This window comes from Sturnus vulgaris, chromosome 6, assembly GCF_052056855.1.
Source record: "Sturnus vulgaris isolate bStuVul1 chromosome 6, bStuVul1.hap1, whole genome shotgun sequence".
NCBI classification, from domain to species: Eukaryota; Metazoa; Chordata; class Aves; order Passeriformes; family Sturnidae; genus Sturnus; species Sturnus vulgaris.
In genome coordinates this window covers 10,691,977-10,712,458 of record NC_142248.1, presented here as the reverse complement: position 1 = coordinate 10,712,458, position 20,482 = coordinate 10,691,977, and the positions used below count along the sequence as shown (strand labels likewise).

General features: G+C 49.7%; 1 protein-coding gene across 1 annotated transcript; it reads right to left on the bottom strand.

Annotated features, from left to right (window-relative positions):
* Positions 1-314: 314 nt before the first annotated feature.
* On the bottom strand, positions 315-11,927 carry DLL4 (delta like canonical Notch ligand 4). Its single transcript, XM_014869232.2, has 11 exons — positions 11,290-11,927; positions 10,901-11,164; positions 10,426-10,483; positions 9,492-9,761; positions 8,738-8,798; positions 8,499-8,629; positions 6,977-7,146; positions 5,634-5,853; positions 4,471-5,179; positions 3,612-3,720; positions 315-2,183 (listed from the first exon to the last, which is right to left on the bottom strand). The coding sequence occupies exons 1-11, from the start codon at positions 11,341-11,343 to the stop codon at positions 2,178-2,180; spliced, it is 2,052 nt and encodes a 683-aa protein (XP_014724718.1). The 5' UTR covers positions 11,344-11,927; the 3' UTR covers positions 315-2,177.
* Between the last annotated feature and the right edge of the window lie 8,555 nt (positions 11,928-20,482).

Here is a 20,482-nt window from a genome sequence, read left to right as displayed (position 1 = left end):
CATAGCAAGGGAATGTGTGCGTGTGTGTGTGTATATACATATATATATATGTATATATGGAATTCAAGTATTATCTATCACAATATAAATATGTATAACATTTCAAAATGTCAGCTGAATGCCACTCAGCTGAACAACTTTGCTGACAGGTGTTAACACTATAACTTTTTTTATAAAAAGCAGCTGACATCGGTTAGTGTGCAAAATGTAAATGAAGGACTGCAAGGACCAGGCAGACAAGGTTACTTCTGGGGGGCTTTGCTAACCTTGGCTGTCACAGAATAACAGGTGTAAAAGGACAAACAACAACAAACTTTGTAGTAGCAGGAAAGTATTTTCATTGCTTGAAAAAAAAAATAAAATTCAAACTTTGTCATCACATTAAAAACATTACACGAGAAGTAATAAACATATTTACACTTCTGTTTTGATTATAAATATACATTATATACAAAATAATGTTATAAAACGTAGAAAGTTCAGTGCTTCTGATTTTTTTTAAATTACTGAAATACTAGTCTTCAAAATAAACTACAAACAGACAAACTAAAACCCATATTATTGATTTCTGAAGGTCATCTTCAAAATGGTCCTACGTGGTCAGAGCAGAAGGTCAGTAGTGGACAATATGGAGGGGTCTTGTCTGCACAGTTCAAGGGAGTAGATGGGCTAGTCCAACACCAGGCTTTACAAGGGCAGGAATATCACTGTCAGAGAGACAGCACAGTCCAGCTTTCTTCTAAGAGATCTTGTTTCTCCCTCCTCATTCTGCCCCATGCCCTGGTCTCATTTATGGGTGTCACGGCACTTTCCACGGGGGTGTCTGGTATTATTGCTGTAAATATGTATAGAAGGAAGGGGCTCCTGCCTGCCTCTGGTTTCCAGGGACAGACACAGAGTATTTTCCATGTAGCAGTGGGTGGGTATGAAAGAAAGAGGATGAGCCTAAAACCTTCTGACTCCAATCTCCACCTGCCTTGGTGGAGGGCATCTCAGTGGGTGCTTCACTACTGGGCACTTAGAACTGGGATGAAGAACAAGAGTTGGAGTTTTGCAACCAGATGGAGAAATGGGGGGGTAAGTGGGCTGGGTCACCCTGCTGCTGCTTCTTCAGAAAGTAACATCTGCAATTTTGAGACTATTTGCAGTAAAAGGTGGCACCTAATTCAGAAACACGACATAAACCCCTGAATTTGTGTCAAAATAAGGCAGGGGGAAGAGAATGAGGAAGGAGAAGAAAAGAAGTAATGTCTATTCACAATCACTGGTAGTGCAAAGGGCATGAAAACAGCTGAGATAGCTCAGCACATAAAGGTTCTAGGAGCTGATTGATTTTAAACGCATTTTTAAGGCTTTATATAGAGCTGGGATCACACCTCCTCCCTATCAATGGGGACGAGGCAGTACACATTCCTTATCACAACTTCCACAAAAATCATGTTCCACATCGTGGCTTGAGTCAATCAGTTCTCCAAAGCATCACCAAATGAGATGACATGTAAATTCAGTTCTCTTCTTTCCTCCTCCTCTCATCCCTTACACAGTCTCCAGTACATGCAGCAGGAGAGAGGAGATGCAAATGGATGTGTAACAGGAAGGATCAACCACCTCTGCCCAGTACTGTTCAGGTAACTGCAAAAAGAGCAGTCAAGTTTCTGTTTGGGCTTGTTAGATTCTCTTGACACATTATAGGCACTTTTAAACCCAGAAAAAATGGAGACTTCATTTATGCTGTATCCATTATCTGCATAGAATGTGTCTTGCTTTGCACCTTCCATGGCAACACCTGTGACAGTTATGTGCCTCCTTATCTACCAGCACCTCCCATAACCAGAGTTCTGGAAAGCCAGGGGTCTGTCCATGAGGAACTGGCCTCAGCATATTTTAAAACACCGACATTTTTAACCTCTCTCTTCCCTCTGCCTCCCCTTTTCAATAGCAAATGAGATTTCTGGTATCAAACTTCAAACAAGGGCAGTAAGAACAAAAAGGTGTATTGCATCTTTCAGTAAATTCACAGTCTGTCCAGTTCACTCAGTTCCATCCTCCGCCTGAGAGCAGCAAGTTGCATGTAATTAAAAACAGTCCAATCCAGTTCTGAATTGTAAACAATGCAGCAGGAACGTCCATCTACTGGCATCACCACATCTGAGGTGCAAATGGGCCGATCTTCAGTCTTATACCTGTCAGGATATAAAATAACACCAGGAATGAGAAGGAATCATGGCATACAGAGTAGTGCAGAACTAACAAACTATAAGGCAAACCAAAGCAATTTAACCCAAACATTACTGCAGTTTAATTCTCAGTGCTCAATGCTTTCAGCTGGGTCCAGCGGCAAAGAATTACCAGCAAAAAAAAAAAAAGTCATCTGTGTGATAAGTGGCCTCTCTCCCCCTGGCCTGAGGGGGAGAATGCTTACAAACCTGGGTACTTAACATTAGGGCTCTGTATAAAGCACACGGTATAGTTAAATAGCTTGTGTTTAGAAACATTAAACCTGAATGATGTGGAGAGAGATTATAGGGGCTGTTATTCTGAAAATAGAAACATTTCTGGAGAAGCCTGGTGTAAATTTGGGAGCCTAGCTTTGGCCAGCAAGATCTTTGAAAATACAGTATTTAGGTGACTTAATGGGAATGAAGCGTCTAGCTGTCATTTGTATCTTTGACTGCTTTCACTTAGTCTTAAACTTTTAATATTGTTGGTTGACTTGTGTTCCAGCTTGCTTTCAAGGGGAAATCTGATATCCACCTTGGAACGGGAGACTGAGTCCTGCAGATCTGAATTCACAGATCACTGCTGTATGGCACAGCAAGCTTCTCTTTCCTACAGGGTGAAAGTAATCCTAAAGATGGCTACACTGAAGAAGACAGGTATTGGTTAACACCAAATTGCCTTTAACTTCCACTGACACTATTTCCAAAAGGTTGGTAATTCTTCAGGAGCTAGTTGGTTCCTCAATACTCGCTTTTTAGTCTTTAAAGGTCAGTGTTAGGCCTTTCCTTTTTTTGTGTATCCAGCTTTTCAATATAATGTAAAGTCAAGATGTTTTTATCAGTAACAGCATTAACTTCTGTAAGAGAATATTTAGCTGGAGCTTAAATGCTAAGAGGTTGAAATTACCTTATAACAGACTTCCTAAATGGCTGTTATGCCTATCCTAACACATTCTGCTACCTTCCATCTTCAGCTAGAAATCTATAGCTTTGCCTCTTTCCACAGAACAAAGATTATCCATTGTAGTCACAGGAAAAAACATGGCCTTACATCAATAGGCCTAAGAATGATTATTATTTCCATTTTTTCTGACCACCTATTTAAGAGGAAATAATCCTACAATGTGCTGAATTTTTATGGGCTGATGTTCTGTGTTTTCATCTACCACTGACTTATCTATGCCCAAAACCTCTGGTTTAATAAAATCAGAGTGGCTAATTTTTTAATTTTCCCCACTTGTATGTTCTGTGTGGGCCACAGAAGAGGAGAGGAAAATGCTGGGAAGCATCATGATCCCTGGAAATAAAGGAACCTCCTCAGATACAATACTAAAGGATAATTTACCCTTTTACTTTGTGAATTTATGTCTGTCTACCTCTGTGCTTACTTACCTCTGTGGCTATGATGCACTCATTCCTTTCTTCTGTTATCACAAAGACGGACTGGTACATTGAATCCCTCGGAGAGCATATCGCTGATATTCTGCATTCTGGCTTTTCACTGAGGCAGGGCAGAGAAAAAAGAACATTAGCTGACTACTAACAAGCCTGACTCTCAAAATCTACCATGAATATGGAGCAGTGGAATGAGATAGCCATGTGGAAGGGAAGTGCATGGGATCAAGTTTCCCACGTTCTGTGTCTGTCGGGATATTATGCGAGAGAAGTGGAAGCAAGGAACAGCAAGGAGAGCCTTCCTATGCTCCTGCCATGTCCAACCTAACAGTGTGCTCCTCACAGCCCTTGTGTAACAACCACACACACAGATCCCAGACAAGACCTTCAGTACACCAGTCAGAAGACTGGTAAGCCACTGAATACCCTCCCTTTTCTCCTTTTGAAAGAGAGGAGTTGTTTTCACTCCATCATTCTTCTCAGTAAGCAGATCATCTTGCCTTCTTACAAAGTAAAATACTTATTTTTAATCACTGTATGTCTTAACTGCTGTTCCTCCAAGACCTACTGAGGAAGAGACATTTCTTACTTTCACCACTGGCCTAGCCAATCCAGGTTCTTTCACAGTATCCATACTAACAGCACCCTGCACAAACACTCAAATTAATTGCCTTAGCTAAGGATACCACTTGGTTGTGACACACATACTCCAGTATGAAGATTCCTGGCTTTGATCTGGTTTGTTTTGTATATTATCTGCTTGAGGTTTCTTTTCACCTCATATGCTCACCAGCTTCTAGACTGATATGAAGATGAGTGGCTTTAAGAAAGACTCTAATAAAAACTTCATTCTCACCTGTGTAGTCGGAGGGGAGACTTCTCTCCTAAACATTTTTCACTTTTGTAATATTTATCTTCCGGTGTCCCTCTACTTGTCAGGTCTTTTACCAGATTGTAGTCCAGTTTATGGTTCTTGGGTTTGTAGTTTGATTTCTCCAGCCCACAGTCCACTTCAAGGTCTTTATTTTTATTGGTGTTTTTCAGCTGGGAAGCTGGAATGAGATTGTCCTTCTGGAAGTCAGACAGGTTGTTCATTGTCTCCAACTCCTGCTCTGGGTGCATCCTCATCTGCCTGATGACCATTGCTATCATGCAGAACAGTATGAGCAAAGCCACCAGCCCCACCCCCATGGATATAGCAATCCAGGGGACTGGTTTAGGAGGAAGTGTAACGGGCACTGAATAAACTGGCAATTCACAGCGGTTGCCCATGAAGCCAGAAGGACAGTAGCAAACAAAGTTGGCACTATAAAGTCCGCTGTAGCATGTGCCTCCATTCTCACATGGCCCAGAAGCACACTCATCTCTGGTTTTGATGTCACAGTTCCTGCCACTGTAGCCTGGCATGCATGTGCAGGTGTAGTCGTTGATGAGATCGTGACAAGTCCCCCCGTTGGAACACGGGTTTCTGGCACAATCATTGATGTTTATCTCACATTTCTGACCAGAGAAACCAGGCCGACAGCGGCACACACGGATCTGCCCAAGGTAAAAGCAACTACCATCTGAGGGGGAAAAAAAAGTAAAATAAAAATTAGTCTGCAATGCACTTCACTCAGAAATCTAAACCTTTCCCTGGTCAGTATGTTGTACTACCTCAAGAAGAGAGACATTATTTTACGAAACAACTGCACATCTAAAAGTTCATTCTACTTTACCTAATTGTACCACTCTGCCTTAAAATTATGTCCCTTCTAAATATGTAAGACTGTTACTTTGATTTAATTCTGCCATCTTCCCCATCATATGATAAACCTCGTGCATTGTTGTGCTGCATAGAAAATGCCAGTGAAAGTCCCGCCCCAGCAAGAGACTAAAATTAGGGTGGATGTGGAATACAGCGGGGGAGAGGGACTAATGCTCTAGAGGAAGAGTAGAGGTCAGATTGGATTTCTATCACTTCTGCACTGAAAAGCACAAATGAGTCAGGGCCACGAGATTTTTGGTAAAAAGACTCACCATTTGCACACGGGTTGCTTGTGCACCTGTCTACTTTTTTTTCGCAGTTTGACCCTGTGAAGCCAAAAGGGCAAACGCAAGCGTAGCTGGCCCCTTGCTCCTTTTCCAAGCACGTGCCACCATTGAAGCACGGAGAATCTATACATGTCAGAGCACTGTGCTCACAGTGAGTGCCATAGTAGCCAGGGGGGCACAGGCAGTGATAACCATTCTCCATATCCTGCAAAACACAACATCAGGCCACTGTTATTTAATGGAAACCAATGATAGCTCCCTGCATGCTTAGTTCTGGTCAGCAGAAGCGCTGCTCAGTCCCTTCTCATCCACAGCCTGATGTGGCAAAAGCAGCATCAGGAGGGTGAACAACTGCAGGTTGGACTGTGAGGGACAGAGTTGTGGATCAGCTGTACTCAGCACACGGGAGTAATTGTGCAGATACACACGCAGAGCAGATGCAGTTGTAGGAAACACGCAGGCAGCTAGACAAAAACTTTGCTAACACCACTACTGTCTAATGGGATCCAGAGATCTTCCCAGAGGCCTTCCCAGAGCAGAGTGGTATGTGCTGACCTCGCAGCTGCGATCAGGTCATTTATCCTCAGTGTGAGAGCCCTTTTTTATTTCACAAGGGTTTAAGTTGCTTTGGCTTGGCTAAGTCCCACCACTTAAATCATAACAAACTGTTTCTTCTTTCCAAGTACTGTATGTCCAAGGCCTTGGGAGAAGGGAGGTAGGATCTTGTGCTTTAATCTAAAAATTGCATTAGCTTTAATCTAAACATGCATCAGATTACATTTGATATCTATAATCAATCAGCCTTTACCAATCCATCATTGGAAAGAATCTGTCATTAACTGGGTCCAAAACCAGGCTGAAACACTAAGCTACAAGAATCTAAAAGTGTGGAATTCTGCTTTACAGAAAGCTTGAGCTGATTCCCCCCTTATCGTTTGACACTATTTTCTTATAGCGGAAAGCAAAATTTTCTTTTATTTGCTGTTAAAATACAAACTCGGTGCGTTTCTGTATGAACGGCGGTTCGAGAAGTTCATTTTTAACAGATCTGCTCCCTCACCAGCCCTGGATCTTGCCGAGTTCTCATAATGGCTGCCACAGAAACCCAAGGATCAGTTGGCTAGTTCTAATCTAGGTGATCCATCTCCTCCTGTAGCAGACTTCCTCCCCCGACACCTCTCGGACAGGGTTCAGTACGATAGCTGTGAGCGTCAGCAATGAACCCGCGTCCTATCGAATTCCCATTCCGTTGTTACAGAACCGTTTCTGAAAAGGTACACCGGGGCTTGCTTCACACAAAGGCTTCACTTCATTTAAAATGCCCCTACCGTGCAGCTACCGCCGTTCCTGCAGGGATTGCTGTCGCACTCGCTGATCTCGTGCTCGCAGTCGACGCCGGTGAAGCCGGGTTTGCACGCACACGTGTAGCTGCCCTGGCCAGTGTTCATGCAAGTTGCTCCATTCTTGCATGGCCTGTGGTGAGTGCAGTAGTTCAGATCTGCAAAGATACCAAAGTTAGGAGAACGTGTCTTTGACAGCTGGGAGAAGAGACGAGTACAAAAAGGCTGTAGTCGAGAAAAAAGACAGAATTTCCAATGAAGCATTTCATTTTGCTATCAATGGGAATACTGGAGATTGTTATCTGGGTTATTACCAGTCATAATCTGATTACCATCTATTGCTTGAGCTCTGAATTTTTGAGAGATCTGGCAAAAATATAACTCTCTCAGTGTTTTGGCATATTCTCTTTTTTTTTGTGGACAAAACTTTTAGCTACAATGGGATTCAGGTACAGAATTGGAAAATGTACTTCATAAGAGTGTGTTCTCCAAAACATACACCATAGCACTATGGACACTTCATGTACATGAAAGAGTGAGCCCCATCTTTGAAAGGTGTGCTCTGAGGCACATTCTGGAAGGGCAGGGAGGAAAAATACAAGATGTTTTGGCTTTGAGATTTAAACAAACACTAGAAATCTTTCATTGTTTATTTGCTCTCTTGTTATGGATGTTAGTAGATTAAACTTTAAAATGCTCTGCCAAGCTTGGCGGTCCTTTTCTTTTTTTTTCCCTTTAAATTTGAGGCAGTAATTCTTACGTAAGTAAGAAAAGCTTTATTATCTCTGTAAATACTACAGAGTAATTTGAATGCAACTGGTTAATAGATAACTACAAGCAGAAAAAAAAATCTGCAATTTTACTTTTCCTGCTTAATTCAGCCTTCACCATCTTAATCCTATAACTGTCCTGGAAACACTTAGCCTGCTTTGAGCACTTAATGATCTCAGTGCCAGCAGTGCATATATGGCCTTGAGGACATGACTGCTCAGCTGGCTACGGTTCAGTGATTCAGTGGGTTGAATAGGTGGAAGTGGTCTGGTGTACCTTAAAATGGAACCTGCACTTTTCATTCTTACATGATTTTTCTCTCATGCTCCAGACTTATCACATGAGTTAACTTCCTTGAATGCAAAATAAGGAAGGCCCAAATTACGGTGTTTACTGCTTCTGGAAACTATTTATTAAATTGTTATACTTGTACAAGGAATAAGTTAAACTTTGCTTGACCAGGCATAAAACTCGTCTGATCAACACTCATCCAGATTGTTAAGTCTTTCTCCAAGAGAAACTTCTTTTGCAAGAGAAAAACTGCAGCTACCAAAAAGGTTTCCTCGTTTTCAGACAAAATTACTACAGGAACTGGTATGTAAGGCTGCAGAGCTACAAACTGACGCCTGTGAAAATGTACCTTGGGGAAATTTAATTCCACATCCAGTGTGTCAGATTCCTTAGTGCAGTACTAAGGAGTACCCACCCTAAAGATGTAAGTGCAAGCTTCAGAACTAACCTTGATCACAGAAGAGGCCACCCCATCCCTCATCACAGATGCACTGCCATTGTGTTTTACACGTCCCGTGGCGGCAGCCTATGTGGGGAATGCATTCATCACAGTAGCGGCCCTGCCAACCAGGACGGCAGCTGAAAGAAAAGTCCAATTAAAACATTAATGACATGGAGAAGAGTTTAAGTTTCTATTACACAGCAACATTTTAACTGATGTTCAGACTGCAATTGCCATCTACTCACATGCACTCTCCAGGCTTGTTGCAGTATCCATTCTGTTCGGTACATCCAGCCAGACAGATGGCTGTGAAAAGAACATAAAAAAGCATAAATGTTTAGGTAAATACACATGGTGCTACAGAAGTCACTTTTAAAGGATAAAAAGCTTTTTAAAAAACACTTTAAAAAAGAGTTTCAAAGTTTTCAAAGTTTTGTTTTAAAACTTCTTGGCACAAGGAGTTCTAGAGCAGGAGGAAGTGAACAAAAAGAGCCAACGCTTGACAAGTTGTCCTTTAGTTTTTCTGTTTATGCAACAAACATGAACTCTTGCAACTCTTGCTAGTAAAGCAGCAAGAGAAATGGCTTTGGCTTGTGCTAATGAAAGGCTGAAAAAACCCAGTGGTACCCTGAGCTCAGAGTAAAGGTTCCCACTACTACACTGCAACACCTGTCTCATGTCCTCTGGCTGCAGGAATGGTTGGTGGCAGACTTCGTGTGAGCAAGCTGCTACCCTTTTACCTTGCAACAGCTACTGCTATTCAGGGCTATCAGCCAAGCTCCCTTTCCTGCCAGCTCGCTCCTTGCTGCTAAGGCTCGCAGAGGTGCAGCACAGCGCTGGGTGGCTGCAGCCAAAGGGGGCAAAGTCCTCAGCGCGCAACTTTGCCTCTCCAGACAGGGAGTGGAGAGGTCGGCACGAAAACACGGCCCGGGCCACGGGAGGCCTCCGTGAGCTTTAGAGCCGCGCTGCCCTCCCCGCCGCGCCGCCCGTGGCACTCACGCTCGGTGCAGTACTCGCCGGCCCAGCCGGGCAGGCAGGCCAGGCTCCCGTCCGCCGCGCACACGTAGTGCCCGAAGCGGTCGTCGCGGCGCTTGCAGAGGCGGGAGCAGCTCTCGCCGTAGTAGTTCTCGCTGCAGACCACGCGGTAGGAGTAGCGCAGCTTGGTCAGCGGGCCCTGATGCACGTCCTGCGACCAGTCCTCGCCCACCGACAGCGACCGCTGGATCGACATCTGGCTGATGAGCCACTCGTCCGGGGGCGGCCGGGAACCTGCGGGAGAGCGGGCGCGGGTCAGCGGCTCCGAGCCCGCCGCGTCCCACCCCGCCGGGCCAGCGGAGCGGGATGCGCCGCACGCACATGGATGTACACACACACACACACACACACATACATACATACACACACATGTATACATTTACACACGCACGCGTGTGGATATTGACGTATGCAAGGGTACAAAAAGGTGGCCACCAGGGTGTGCGAACCCGGGCCAAAGGGACTCAGCCGAGGGGCCTGTGAAAGGAGGGCTGCTGTGAAATATCCTTTTCCTCTCCTCTCAGAAAAACATCCCAAAGCCATTATTCCTTTCCAAAGGGCGGAATTCGAGCAAGGTGTAAAATACAGGAAAAGGCGGACGGGGCTTGCTGGCAGGCTCCCGGCTTTCTCACCGCAGCCCGCCTCGCTTTCCCACGCCAAAAATAAACCGGAGGAAACGCAATTGTGTTGGAGATTAGGCCGGGGCAGAATCAAAGCGGCCCCTGATGGATATCGTTGGGGGACCGGCTCCTGATGGTGGGATAAAGCCGGCCCTGGAGTTATGGCATAAACAGCTGAGCCGGGGGGGGGGGGGGGGGGGGCGGCTGGGGCTGGGGGGGCTCTCGGGACGGGCCCCGGGGCACTCCCGCCCCCTGCCGGCGGCGCGCGCACTAGTCACCTTCCGGCAGGTAGTTGTCCGGCGCGTGCCAGGCCTGGATGATCAGGGAGAAGGTTCCCTGCGGGAGAGAAAGCAGCGTCAGCCCCGCACCCCACCGCGCACAGCCCGGCCGAGCCGCGCCCCGCCGCGCCGCGCACCGGCCCTGCCCTGCCCTGCCCCGCATTTGCGCTCTCTCCCCGCGAATACTCGCTTCCCTCCCGTGGATACACATCCCCACCTCCAAGCCCCCCAGCTCCTTGCTTTATCTCTCTTAACAGCATTGGTTATCCCAAGCGCTGCTGATCTGGATGAGCTTTCTCATTGCGCTTTTTAGCGCACCCCCTCCCCCCAACCCCTTTTTTAAAGGAAGTTCTGGAAATAATTCTAAAGGCAAAAGTAGTTTGTTGACATTACAAGTTATCAGCCCGCCGCGGTTAGTGTGCTCTGGCCACCCTCCTGCCCCACCATCGCAATCGGGTTTAAAGTAGAGTCTCACCGGCCACGTGAAGTTAAAGGGCAGCTTGATGGGGCTGTCAAATCTCTCTGTATCCTTGATGCTGAAGGAGTTTATTCCCAGAACTGGAGTGATGATGCTGCCGAAAGTGCAGGAGCCCGGGGAAACCACTGTCTGAAAATGCTTCAAACAAACGCGAAAGAAGGTCCTGCAATGGGGGGAACAGGTCTTCCCGCTGGCCAGATACCCGTGGCTATTCACGAATTCGTGTAGCTCCAGCTGGAAGACGCCGGAGCCGGACACTCTCTGCACAAAGGGGAGACACACAAAATAGCCAAATCAGACCTTACCCGGCTTTGCCATGCAAACTTGCTTCCATCACCCACTTTACATTTCGCGAACCCTTTTTTTTTTTTTTCGTGTGTGATTACCTGCTGCAAAATCGTTAACAGAAACGTCAAACCAAAGATGCGCAAGGCTGTCATCCTTGTGTTATTCGAGCTTCCAGTTCTTAGTGGGTTTAGTTTTCCTTCTGTATTCCTCAAATGGACCAAGCAAACGCTTCTCGTTCGAGGGAGAAAAGAGAGGCGTCACGGCGATTCTCCTGGAGCAACCTGCTCTTCCAAATATTCCCCGAGCACCAGCAGAAATCGGAAGGTAAAATCCAGGTGTCGATCCGTCCCCTTCTGGGAATTAATCCTGCAGCCAGCCGCCGACCTCTGATCGCTGTCGTCGCCTTTATAAACTCCAAAGCCGGGTGGGTTTGGTGAGAGACGCGGAGGGGAGTGCTTAGTGTGGAACCGCTCCTCCTTTAACCGGTGCTAACAGCGCTCAGTAAATGGAAAACTTGCTTCGCTTCGAGCTGTTTATATAGTTGCCTCGCATCCTCACAAGCTCATTATGTAAACTGTCAGTCAGACTCACGGGCGATCCCTCCCCTTTTCCATCTTTCCTTTCTGGAAAAAAGAACCAAATGTTGCGGAGAGCCCTCATATCCCGAATTAATACCCTGCTGCCGCCGCCGCCGCCGCCGCTGCCGCGCTGCCCGCCGAGGAGCCGAGCTGATTACGAACGAGCCGAGCATCTGTTGAGATATTTACGGCGCTCACACTGGGAGAGAGAGTTCCCTCGAAAATCAGACGCCTCTCCACAGGGCAGCTTTCTACAGCGGCCGAACAATAGAGGATGAAATGTTTCAAAAATACGCTCGTTAGTTAGTTAGTTAGTTAGTTAGTTAGTTAGTTAGTTAGTTAGTTAGTTTTTGTTTCCCGTTGCCCTCCACCCCACAACTCCACGCGTGTCCCCCCTCCCCGGCCGTGTCCCGGCGGCGGGACGGGGCGGCGCGGTGCCCTGCAGTCGCGGCCGGCCGGCGGGCAGGAGCTGCCCTGCCCGGCGGGGGCTGGCCCCGGCTAGAAACCAAAAGTAAAACGATGTTTGCCCGGCGGGCGGGCACCCGGGGCGGCTCCCGGGGCGCAGCGCCCAGCTCTGGGGCCGCAGGTCCTGCCCCATTGCTGACCCCGAGTAACGGAGCCCACCGAGGAAGGGCAGGGGAGGCGGGCACGGCGGGGATCGACGGGCGCTCGGCCGCCCTTCCGAATTCGGTGGCGAGCGAGCGCTCCTGTGAGGTGGTCGGGGTCGACAGCAAGGACGGAGCTGGGTTTTCCCGAGACTGCCCCGGCTCCCAGGAACATGGGCAAGGGGAAAGTTCGGGCGCCTGCAGGCAAGCGGGGCGGGAGCGGGGCCCCGGGCCGTGTCTGGCCGCGGCCGGGTTGCGGTCTGGCGTGTGCCATAAAGCCCTTGGCCTGATTGCAGCGTGCGCTTATTGTTGGGTCGCGTGTCCCTCATTAAAGCCAAGCACAGAGAAGGCCTTTCATGTGGCTTTTTATTTCAGCTTGTTAAATGGATGGGAGGCCGGAGGGGGGGAGGGAAGGAGGGAGGGAGAGATAAACCCTCAGCTGTATGGTAATGAGGTCTTGCCACCTTTCTGCCAGCGCCCGGCGCGCCAGGCTGCGGGCCTCCGCGGCGTGGGTCACCTGGAGAGCAACGCGGGGCACAGAGCGCTGCCAGTCCCCATCCGCCCCTCTGCTCTCCCAAAGGGTCTGTTCTCGCAGCCTTACTTCCCCAATCCGAGTTCGTTTGGGAGGGATAAGGACAGCCGGGGGTCTGGATCGTTTGGAGGCGAGGCAGCATGGGGAGGACACACTTCAGCCAAACTTCCCAGGCCGTCGCGCTCCCTCTTACATTTAAAGCTGCTGCTCTCCCTGGAGACCGGCTTTGGCCCAGGATGTGGTCAGGGTCCAAACGTCCGAGGTGTCACCGGGAGGGCCGGGGCAGGGGTGGGGAACACGACAATGCTTCGCAGAGAGAGAGCGGGGGAAAGCCACTGGCACCTCCGGGATTGGTTTGGGTGAGGAGCAGGCTAGAAATCGGGGTCGCCACCAAAAGAGGATTAAAACTTCTCCCGGTCCCCACTGAGCCTGTGAAAGCCGAAGCCGGGAGGCACAAACTCTGGCAATGTCGGGGGATTGCACCCGAGGCCGGGCACCCTTGGCTTGGCTCCGTCCCGAGTAGCCCGGCTGTCGCCTGGGGTACGTGTTTGTGAGGACAGGAGCCGTGTCCGTGGAGAAGATAAACCGCGAGGCAGCGAGGCACAGGCGAGGAGCTCTTTTGTCTCGGCCTCGTAAACAAGTGGGAAGGAGGAATGTGTCGCCGCTGATGAACTCGGAATTTTGCAGCGATCCACCCGGCCAGATCCCGGCTTTACCAGCAGCAGCGTCAACTGTCAAAATCAAATCTGATGCTAATAGCTTCGGTACTAAATAAAATGAGAGGCCAGATAACATCAGTGCTTGATAAATGGTAATGAGTGTCTAACCTAGGGGAACAGAAGGGCTGTGGGGCTCTTTAATTCAGTATTGAAAGGCTAGCTGGGTACTGCAGGCTCTAGCAGATGTTAGTATGTGTGTGTTTTGATTTTTGACTTGTATTGGACGTTTATTAGGCTAACCAGAGCCACCCCACGCATGGCCACTTGGTCCAGGCACCATCTGGCACAAGCAGGGCGGCGTGCAAGAATAGGGCCTTGCTTTGGTGCTGAGGATCCACAGGCAGCATCTACCATATGGACCCGGAGCTAATGTAGGTTAAAGCAAGACATGCTCATCTCTGCTTTTCACAGCTCCGCCAAACCTCTCTGCCAACCTGGAGGAGTGCACCTTGGCGGCTGGAGAAGAGCTGCCACCTCTGCCTTTCCCCAGATCTGACGAAAGGGGTGCAAGCCCCTCAAGCACTCCTCAGCCCACTCAATCGCCCTTGGGTGGCCCCTGCTTTTCGAGTCGAGCTTTGCACCTAGCTTTGCTTGCTCCGGGCAGGAGCACAAGTTGCTCCAGCTCCCTACGTGTCGTCCCCCCTAAAACCAAATATTTTCAGAAGATCGAGTGAGTGGTGCAAAACAGACGCTAAATCCTCCTCGAAACTCCAGACCATTATTTTGATTGCAGCTATAAAAAGAGTTCGTAATAAAATAATAACAGGGGACTATAATAAACCACCTGCTGCATGTTGACACACACGCACAGGGAGTTCAGATAACGAAAAAAAAAGTTTCGCTAATAGCATCAAACAGCTGAGCCTGAACGTCGGCCCAGAGCAGATTAGAAGCACAACTCCTTCAAACTCTTTCCTGTGCCCAGCACGCCATCCTGGGTCACTTGCAGAGCAGCAGCCCAGCCATGTCCCCTAAGATCCTCGGCTCAGTTCGAGGGGTACGTGTCCTCGGGACGGGGGAAAAGCCCGCAGAGTCCCCGGCTTTGCCAAGGGGGTCTGCCCGCAGCCCCTGTCGGGATGCTGGGCACTGACCGGACCGGACACAGCCGGTGATCGCTGTCTCCCCGTCCTTTCCACACTGCTCCCTCTCTCTCCAGCTCACTTACTCGAGGTCAGGGCGCTTTCTTCCCCTCTTTCGCGCCCCATTTGCTGCCGGTTTGTCTCCAGGCTGGCCCGGCTCAGCATACGCGTGGCCGGGCCAAACGCATCTCGCTAACGAGACAACGTTAATTAATTCCGGGCGGGTGAAAGTTGCCAGCCTGGCCAAGCCATCCCTCCCCCCGAGCCCTCGTGCCAGGCTGCCCTCCTCCGTTCCCGGGGGGAACGTCCAGCGCTCCCCCACCCGCGGGACCTGCCCGAGCCCCCCCGCCCCCGGCCGCCCGTGTCCTGCTGCTCTCAGCCTGCCAAACCCCGGGAAAGGGGCTGCGAAGGGCTCGCTACCGCCAGCACAGACTCAGCCAGCAGCGCCTGCATCGTGATCATCAGCCCCGCTTTTCTCTTTCTCTGAAAGCTCCATGCTTTCTAATCTGCCTGCCTCACCCACGGGGAAAACTCCTGCGGAGAGTGAGTCTGGGCTTAAGCGGCTCCCGGTAATGTTGTTGCCACCATGCGCTTTTTGCGTGGCTTCTGCTGGGCTGCCTTTAAGGTGCTGAAGACACAGAACACCCGTACCTACGGCCGGGCAGGACGTGCCTGATGCTCCGGCAGCGCCGTGGTGCCACCCGGGATTTTTGGAATGAGACACGCCCGACGCTGTCCCTGCTTCCCCTGTGTCCCAGGTGTCCTAAGCTGTCCCCTAAAGCAGCATGAAGCCATAGCCAAGCTGGCCTGGCTTCCCGGCCGAGTCGAGCTTAGCTGGGGGCGTCCTGCGTCTTCCCCTTTCCCCTAACCTGGGGGACGACTGACCCTTCCCTGTACCCGGGAGCGGTGCGGATGCCCGAGGGGCACGGCTGCTCACACCCCTCCCCTGCCCCCAGCGCCAGCCGCTGCCCGCGCACCTGCCCTTCCCCGCACTCATTTGGGACCGGATGGCGGGGCGCGGAGCGAGGAGCAGCGCCTTGGAGCCCTTTAGTCACCTTTCCCCGGGAGCCGACCCCCTCACTCCCAGGGGCGTGGGCTGCGGGGCGCCCAGAAACCCCTCGCACCGCCGGAGTCCCGCGGGCCGCCTTACACTCGTTCAAATTTATCATGACAATTTTGTCGGTCAGTGCAGCATCCCTAGTGCCCGTACGAGCGCGGTGCGGTGCTTTACTGAGCGCCTTGCGCGCCTTTCTCGGGAGCGTTCCTGCTTCCTGGCTCTGAGGTCTGTTTCGGGGCTGGCCTCGCTGGTCACCTCTTTGATCATGGAGTGAGTTTGATCTCTTAGTCAGAGTCTCGCCCATTTATTCAGCGCCCGCCAGCCCTTCCAAGTGCACAACTCCGCTTTTCAAGACGGATTCCCCGATGACTTTAAAGCCCCTTAGCTAGAAAGTTGCGCATCGATTCAGCGCTGACACACCCCGAGAGCCTCTAAGAAAAAAAAAAGGAAAAAAAAAAAAAGGAGGAGAGAAAAGAAGGGAGAAAAAAAATCCTCCTTGCTTGTTTTGTTTCTGCCTAAATGCCCGTAGCGTGGAGCATCCCTCCAGGGAGCGCCGCTCGGAGGGGTGTTAATGTGGTCGATTTGGGGTACAAATGTTTGGAAATGTTTCCCGATTCGCACAGAAGGAGGGGGGATTTGCAAACTGTTGCTGCCACATGGCCCCTCCAGCCTGCCCATTCTCATTGTAATGAGGCCGGCGCGTGCCTCATCTGCCGCGGGGCGCTGCCACGGGCGGCCCGGACACGCCGAGCCGCAACTGGGGCGGGCGGCACCGCCGGGCAGCGCCCGCCAGCCCTTCCCTGCCCTTCCCTCCCGCGCGGGGCCGGCCCGGGAGCCAGGGGAGCCCGGGTGAGCCCGGGAGCCGGGGGAGCACAGGGGAGCCGGGGGAGCCCGGGGGAGCCGGGGGGAGCCGGGGGAGCCCAGGGGAGCCCGGGGGAGCACAGGAGCCGGGGGAGCCCGCGGCAGCCGCCGCCGGCGGGCCCGCGCCGCGCTCCCCGCTCGCCCCGAGCCGCCCCGCGCCCGGCCCGTGAAAAAAAAGCACATATCTGTTAAAGGCTGTAACGATCACCATTGAGTCTCTCGCTACAAATCGATGGCTTCTTTTCCATACAAATGCCTGCTTATGCCTTTATGTTCTCCATCTGTTTGTAGCTAACACCTGCCATTCAATAAATCGATTTGGCCATTTAATGTAACAGCTTCCCGGGACATTTTTTCATGCCAGATGCCACAGCAGCTCCAAACCTCTACCCCAGCCCAGCGCCCCATCAGCACAGCCGCCCAGCACGGGGCTGTGCCTTGGCAGAAACCTGGTGCCGGGGTGTGGAGCAGAGTGGAAAAGTAAAGAAAATATGAAAATGTGGCTTTATTAAAAAAACCCTCAAAGCACCAACCCCAGCGATTTCACCTTTTCCTTAACGCTATGGTTTCTATATGCCTGGGGAAGGCATACACCAGCAGCAGGTGTACGGGTGGTGCTGGGATTCCTGTGGGTCACAGGCATCAGGGCAGTTTGTGATACGTTCAGTTCCCTTTTATTTTGCTCACCAATAGTTTGCATGTTTTGGGGAGTTTCATGTTTTAAGGACACAAAGACACTGCCTGCAGTTTCTCACTCCGTGACATGGGGCAAGGTTCCTTGCAGGGATTTGTGGGATGAGAAACCCCAACACTTCTCTTGTTTCAGGGGCTTGCCCCTCTCTGAGAGGCCACTTGGATGGGCATCCAGGCTGAGCCCCCCCAGCCGGTAGTCCCCGGCAGGAAGAGCAAGGAAAGGTGAGTATTACCCATGGGCTGCTCTGCCCCATACCTTGGCAAACCTTGGGTTTCCTTTTGGCTGCCCCAAAAAACTTTCCCTGCTAACACAGGTAAGCTGACACAGAGAGGGAAAAGTGGATCTCTCTAGGTGTCACCCCATCGGTCTCAGGGGAGGGAAAACTGCATCTGGGGATATGAGAAAGTGATATAATATCGCATGGGGAAGTTACAGGACTGTCTTCTCATGGAGGAAGTGAGCAGATCTGGGCTGGCTGAGTTCCTCCAGAAGTGATCTCAGTACTGCTGGAACTTTGACTGTATTTGTTGTATAATTTATTGTGCTTAGAGCCTTTGAAAGGTGCCTTTGCTTTAAATTGGAATAAATACATAAAATGAAATGTAATACAAAAACAGTTAGGGATATACACATATTTCAGTTATGTGGGTCTGTTTCTTTCTTAATTAATTTAGTGCAGGCCACAGATACCATTTGTAAATGCACCTGTAAAAGCCTAATTTGCTTTGAAAGGCACTAAGTCATGCAGTTGTTTGGCACTTTTACCCAAGATAGCTGGATAAAATTGGGATTTCTCATTAAAAACACCCCCAGAAGCTATGGCAGGAACTGAGAGTAGTTACCTGTGAGATGACCAAATCTTTATTTTAATTCTGAGAGTTGTGACTGAGATTGGCAGGGAAGAGTTGGAGGGAAGATTTCTCTCTTGGAGCAGAAGTTCCCACGTTTTGTTTCATATACAAGTCATGTATGGATCAGCATTCATGGATGTGGCAGTGGCCTGAAGCAGCATAACAAAACAAGTACAGGCTGCCTTCTTAAAGGGGAAGAATTCCCTTTGCAGGCTCCATAGTGAATGTCCCATGGTCCAGGCTTCGGGAACTCCTGCATCAGAAGGTTTGTGTCTTCAAACAGATGGCCAGGCAGCCCTTGGCTACTTAGAATATGTTTGGGGCTATATTATATAGCACTGAGTAAAGAGATCTGTCAGAGAAAAACAGTAAAAGGCAGTTTTAGCCCTTCCCCTGGGGAGTGGCATGGATCCACGCTCTGCCTGTGTTCCCAGTCCCTCCTCTCCCGTCCCCCATCCCGAGCCCACGGGATGTTTGGTGGGGGCCCAGCATTGTGGTGCTCGCTCCAGACAGTCAGGGGAGGAAGCCTCAGACCTCTGGCATGTGAGAGTTGGCAGAGCAAATCCCAGAGTACGGGCTCAGTGCAGCCACTGTGCAGCCTGTGCCAGAGGACAGAGGAGAGAGCAGAACAACTTCTGGAGTGGCCAGAGGTGCACGGCACACATGGACAGGAGGCTGATGAGATGCCATCATCCCTGTGGGGCTTGGTGCTGATCCCTCCTAGCAGGAGGTATCCTGCCGTCAAGGCATTGTGGCTGCAGGGGGTGTTTGCTGGACTCTTCTTCTTTCCTCACCCTTCTGGTAGTCTGGTGTTGGGCAGAAGCTGTTAAATGTCCAGGCCTGAATTTTTGGAGAGATGTATAGGCCAGTACTGGCAGGAAAAATTCTGTGGAACTCAGTGGACTTGCACCTGCTTGTGCACCAGGGTAAGCTGCAGCAAGGCAACAGCAGCAGCAGCAATCTCAGAGCTGCACATTGGTAAAAGTTAAAGGTATTTAAAATACAGTTGGCTGCCTAAGTAAGAAAATCCACTTTGGAATCCCATCATCAGAGGTAGAACTTGCTAACGACTGGAGAGAAAGATCTTCCTGACTTATATCCCTAACATTTATATTTCTAGTAAAAAAAACCAAAACAAAGTTTTAAGCAGGACCAGCTGCTTCCACAGCCAATCAAAACCAGCCCTAGATTGCCCAGATGGAGTCACTCAAGACAGAAACTTGAACGAGGGCTGCCACCGGCTCCAGGATTTCTGGGTTTGTCCTATTTTAAGAAGATCTCACATCCTGCAAACACTGCTTATGGGAAATGATTGGGTGCAGAAATCCTAGTGGGGGCCCATGAGGCAGCCTCGTGTGGAGCTGTAGCAATGTGGCATGCTGACATTTTGGCATAACGTGGTGATGATTTTATGTTAGCATCAGCCCTCCAAGAGGAAAGTAAATATGTGACATATTGTTCAGGGAAACAAAACAAACCAGACAATGAGGTCCCGTGCCCAGTGAGTGATGTAGCCTCTGCAGGCCTATGCAAAACCTCTATTCCTTTGTGATCTTGGGGATGCTGGGAAAATGAGTGCATCAGGGTATCCAATACCCATCCCTGGACCATCCAGCCATCCTTGCTTTTTGTCTTTGTGTGCGGCCATGCAGGGAGCAAACACAGAGCACCCGCTGAGTTTCTATTGTTTCTCCTGTCTAATGGCCCTACTTAGGCATGGAGGAGCGGGATGGATTTGCGGCTTGTGCACATTGTTCTTGGCGTTCAAAAGAATACTTAAACTAGAGCAGTGGTTAGTATGACAGTGGAATAGAAATGAACATTCACTCCCGTGGCTGTGGATGGCACAGGGGCTTAGATAATGGGGCAAGAGAGAAGAAGATTAATGAATCTGTCTGTTTATCTGTTGACCTATCGGCATAAATATCTTGTCACTCATATGTGACAGCAAATCTAGTTGGCCAGTAAGAGCCCAGCTTGCCCGAGCTCCCAGCTCTATTCTTTAAATCAAAAGTTTCATCAGGTAATTTAGCAGAGTGAAAAAAGCTGGTACTTTACCACATAGTGAGCCCCAAATGGATGAGCAATAAACACTTCATTTATGAGTGTCAAATGATGTAAAACAGTGGTACACTGATGGCACGGGTACCAACTCCTTCCTCCCCTGTGCCCATGGATGGTCACAGAGGTCATCTTTTGAAGCCTATGCAGGAACCTTTCTTGAACTGAGCAACTGTGAGGACTTCTCATGAAGCTCTTAAGAGCCCTTATATAGGACTATGGTGCCACCCTTAGCCAGCAGCCAAGGATCAAAA

Coding starts and splice junctions, on each gene's coding strand:
- DLL4 (XM_014869232.2), bottom strand. CDS start 11,343: ATGACAGCCTTGCGCATCTTTGGTTTGACGTTTCTGTTAACGATTTTG. Junction 9,762..10,425: donor GGACAACTACCTGCCGGAAG/GTGACTAGTGCG, acceptor GCTCTCCCGCAG/GTTCCCGGCCGCCCCCGGAC. Junction 7,147..8,498: donor TGGCCTCTTCTGTGATCAAG/GTTAGTTCTGAA, acceptor GTATCTTTGCAG/ATCTGAACTACTGCACTCAC.